Source organism: Neoarius graeffei, chromosome 2 (assembly GCF_027579695.1).
Source record: "Neoarius graeffei isolate fNeoGra1 chromosome 2, fNeoGra1.pri, whole genome shotgun sequence".
Lineage (NCBI taxonomy): Eukaryota > Metazoa > Chordata > Actinopteri > Siluriformes > Ariidae > Neoarius > Neoarius graeffei.
Window position 1 is genome coordinate 71474735 of NC_083570.1, and position 4999 is coordinate 71479733.

At 38.6% G+C, this 4999-nt stretch overlaps 1 protein-coding gene across 1 annotated transcript; it reads right to left on the bottom strand.

Annotated features, from left to right (window-relative positions):
- Positions 1-2249: 2249 nt before the first annotated feature.
- On the bottom strand, positions 2250-4541 carry gcnt3 (glucosaminyl (N-acetyl) transferase 3, mucin type). Its single transcript, XM_060909378.1, has one exon. The coding sequence runs from the start codon at positions 4480-4482 to the stop codon at positions 3181-3183; it is 1302 nt and encodes a 433-aa protein (XP_060765361.1). The 5' UTR covers positions 4483-4541; the 3' UTR covers positions 2250-3180.
- Between the last annotated feature and the right edge of the window lie 458 nt (positions 4542-4999).

Sequence of the window (4999 nt, forward strand, 5' to 3'; positions counted from 1 at the left end):
CCCCCACAGTCCAAAGATATGCAGGTTAGGCTAACTGGTGACTCTAAATTGACCGTAGGTGTGAATGGTTGTCTGTGTCTATGTGTCAGCCCTGTGATGACCTGGCGACTTGTCCAGGGTGTACCCCGCCTTTCACCCGTAGTCAGCTGGGATAGGCTCCAGCTTGCCTGTGACCCTGTAGAACAGGATAAAGCGGCTAGAGATAATGAGATGAGATGCCTACTGTAGGTTGAAAGTTCATAGAACAACAAATCATCAATGGACCGGTGAATCACACAATATTTCACAATGCTCTGTTGGATTTATGATAAGCATAAAACTAGTTGACAACACCTAGTCAACACCCACAAAATGTACTTTGGAAGCCCAAAAGGTGAGTCAGCATTAAATGAACACATAACTACATATTTCTGATGAATAATCCATTTTAAATCTCTTCACTTATGATTAATAATCTAATATAATTTTGTATTCTTCTGATTAATAGTCTAGTATAATTGTCTGTGAAGATTCTCAGTCATCCAGGTCATAGTAAACTGTGGGTGGTAAAAGAGAGCAACTGCACTTGTTGCTCAAGTCTAGTTGCTCTCTTTTACCACCCACAGTCCAGTGTAATTATTAAAACCTCTGTAAAATTCGTAATTTTGTATTTTATATCCATAATCAGGATTAGGACAGCTATGCATCAGTTATTTCACAATTTCTCCTGGATTCTGAAACCTGGAAACTATGAATTCAGCTTATTACTGTATACTGTGAAGAAATGAGTAATAAAATGAAGCATTGGAACCAAATGGTGGTTTCTGAATATTTAATCAGTATATTCATATTTGTCACATACACATTACAGCACAGTGAAATTATTTTCCTTGCATATCCCAGCTTGTTAGGAAGTTTGGGTCAGAACGCAGGGTCAGCTATAATACATCACCCCTGGAGCAGAGAGGCATAAAAGCCTTGCTCAAGGGCCCAAGAGTGGGGCTTAAACCCCCAACCTTCTGATCAGTAACCCAGACCCTTAACCATTGAACCACCACTTCCACTTAACTGGATTTTTAAAAAATAAATAACTAAATAAAATACAGATAATATAATGCTCATTATATTATAATATAATGCTCATTTTATGTATTTCAACATGGAGATCTAGTTTAGGAATCTGATATGTCCCGTTGTAAACTTGAGAATAATTAATTGCTGATATCAAAACACAAGTCATACTATAATAAACTGTTGGCAACACATTCTAATATATATTTATTGTGCTATAATATCATGAATAGCACAGTGATTTATTATTCACTGTTAAAGTGCATATCACGGGTAAATTCAGGAGCAAGATCAATGTAATTCTCCTATTTTATATTAAACTTTGGTCAAATATCTGTAATATTTCTGCATTCTCTGCAATTTTTTTACCTTGCGCAATACCAGAAAAATTCAGTTGAAATTTGAGGCGAATTGGTCCGCCTCTGAAAAAACTTGGCATTTGAATTTCCTGACAAACATTGATTTTCGTGACGTCATCTGTGGGATGCCTCCCTCTGAATCCTATGTCAGCGCTGGTTTGTTTATGAGAAAACGATCTGGTGGTTTTCTGCAAATTTCTTCAATGTTATCGCGTAATTATTAAAATGGTTAACAGATGCATCGTAGGAGGGTGTAGCAACGCCAATCTTGATGGGATTAGTACTCATCGTTTTCCAAAAGACCGGATGATGAGAGAGAAATGGGAGCGCTTGGTCTACACAGGCTGTGCACTGAAACCGTGCAAAGCTCACGCAGCCTGCTGATGCTTCCGCAGGTGATGTCACGAATCTGGCTCCAGACTCCCTTGGGGTTTTTCCAGACGTGTTTTATTATTTTTTTTCTGCTGTAGACAGATGGCCTTGTGCAAAATTACCTTTCTGGATGAGTGTGTAAAGGGACATTCTTTCATATAAAAAACACCGAAATTGGTCCAGAATATGCACTTTAAGATAGTACAGTGTATTGTCTTTATTCTTTTAACAAATAGAAAATTAATGCCTCTGGCAAAATGCAAAAAAATGAAGTTATGTTGACAGCAAAACAAAATTGTCTTTATAAAGCACATGTAAAACAACATAAGCTGAGCAAAGTGTTGTGTATAGAGAACACAATATAAAAAGACAGAATAAAATGAGCATGAATTTAAAAGAGAGAGTTAAATGAAAAACCACCAAACAAATAGACTGTTAGAACAGACAAACACAAGTTAAAAAGCCAACTTATAAAAGTGTGATTTTAGTTTTTATGTTACATTACAGGCATTTAGCAGACGGTTTTATCCAGAGCGATGTACAACAAGTGCAAAAGTCATGTACAAAAAGAAAGACTTTATTCATCACACACTTGTGATGCATTTAACCCATCTGAAGCAGTGCTCCACTTGACCCAGAGCAGTGGGCAGCCATGCTACAGCACCCGGGGAGCAGTTGGGAGTTAGGTGGCTCGCTCAAGGGCACCTCAGCCCAAGGCCGTCCCATATTAACCTAACCGCATGTCTTTGAACTGTGGGGGAAACCGGAGCACCCAGAGGAAACCCATGCAGACATGAGGAGAACATGCAAATTCCACACAGAAAGGCCCCCGCTGACGGCAACCCAGGACCTTCTTGCTGTGAGGCGGCAGTGCTAACCACTACACCACCGTGCCGCCCTAAAAGTGCTGAACTTCTAGACAAGAAAGTTCTAGTGCCAAATGAACAAGTAACATAATAACACAGTGTAATATTCTGCTGAAGATGATTAATAATCTAGTACAATTTTGTAGACTTCTGATTAACAGTCCAGTATAATTATTATTAACATTGTAAAATTCTATAAGTCTGGATTTTAGATCTGTAAGAAAGGCTCACAATTAACTGCTTGCTAATAGATTGCTCATCTATTGCCATGAGATTGAGTGTTCTCTCTCTCTCTCTCTCTCTCTCTCTCACACACACACACACACACAGTTCTGAAGTTAAGTTTTTATGAGTGTTAAAATCTTCTAACTGTTAAAGCTAGATTGATGCATTACTGATGTTGCTGTTATAAGGTTCATGAACTTTGAACAATAGAATATTTTCTTAAATAAACTCTACATATAATATTAGTCATATATACAGCATGTCAAAAATGTACAGAATTGGTATAATGCTGTAAATGTGTACAAGTATTATTTAATTATATTTGATTTATTTATGTTAAGTAAAGACTGACCATAAACTGTTTTGTACCGTAAAAATGCCTCCAGGCAGCTTATAGCAATATCATCCACTCCTGGGTCAAATTTGTTAGCAAAGAGATGTTTCTGCTTCAGAATCCAGTTCAGGTCCCCTGCTCCATAAACACACACTGCATGCCGATGTGCACCACTGCATGGCGGATAGGGTGCTCCATTCTTTATGTTTCCTTCATGATAACTCCACTTGACCAATCTTGCAATGGCCAGCATGTCTGACTCATCATATTTTCCATTGGGTGGGTTTGAGCCAGGCACTGAAGGCATCCTCTGTAGCGTTGCCCACATGTGCTCATCTGGACTGTATGTGTCCTTCTCCCATTCCATGAAGTTCTGGATCTCTGGACTCTTAAAGATATGTTCTACAAATGCTCTAGTAACAACAAAGTATGCATTCCCAGAGAACATTGGGGTGCTGATGGGTGGGGGTGTCTTCTTAACCTGTGTCCGAATCACAGTGGTTGTGATGTTATGATGGTACTGCCAGCGGGCTTTTTTGTGTGAGCTTGTGACTTCTGACTCCAAACTATTCTTTCCATTGAGAATTTTCAGACTGCGAACAAGTTCTGCATTGGTTTTTAAGGGGAAATCTGACCCACAAGTGTTGAGCAGATACCTCCACCTAACAGTAGATTTGAGAAGGTCCTCCATGCAGTTGATATCTGCTTGAACTCGTGACCAGGAGGCATAGACAACACTCTCTAACTTACTGGCCACAAACACATTAGGCAAACATGACACAATAGCCCGGACAGCCTCAGTAAAGATCTTAGGCGACTTCTGGTCCACATGAACACAGTAGACATTCTGAGGAGAGTAAATAGCACGCAGGAGTCTCTCAAACACCTCAAGTTTCTCATGGATAACCATGGAGTAAGCAACTGGAAAGTCTCTTTCCTCCTTACTCAGAGGAACTGTTAGAAACCCTCGGTCTCTCACAAAAGCTTTGCAGTCCTTTGTGGCATTTAGGTAGAAGCTCTCAGACAAAAGAGAAGTTTTTTTCCGCCTAACAAGCAAATTGCTGATGTGTCTTCTGTTGACTCCATCAATGTCTCCTTGGATAATGGCTGAACAAGCATGCAGTTCTCCGACATCGTGTTTGATCAGGTGTTTCATATCCACCCAGTCACTCTGTAAGCAGCCTTTTCTTGGAGAGTTCATTACAAGGTAAATAACTAAAAAGGTAAGAAAAAATAAAGAGCTATGTTTCAAAAAATCTTTTTTCTTAAAAGCCATTTCTTAGGTGAAATTGCTGTATGTATCAGAAGCCAAACTCAGCTCAGGAAACCAGCAAATGCCACTCAAAAAGAGTGAGTGTGCATTAAAAGTTTGGGAAGTGTGTAATAACTGATGATGGGCAGTCACAGAGCATTTGGGGAGGACTTAATGGAATTGCATAGCCAATGTACAAACAGTATACGGTAGGCGTGACTTTAAGAACTGAAAGCTATTTGTACAGCTTTGTGGAAAAGGCTGGTTGGTCAGTAAACACTGATAACATTGTGTATCTTAAGATCTAACTTAGATAAATAGATGAAAAAAATCTTTAAAAAATCTGTAAGAAAGAATTCAAAGTAATTAATCTCTGATGTGGCCAAGAATAAAATATTTTAGAATAAAGTCATTGTTTCATTCAGAAACATTTATAAATACCCCCCTTTTTTTTTACAGATTCATTTATACAATTTGATGTTACTAGCTAGCAACCAAAATCATAAAATAGCTAACAACAAACCAAATCTGTCAGATTCTC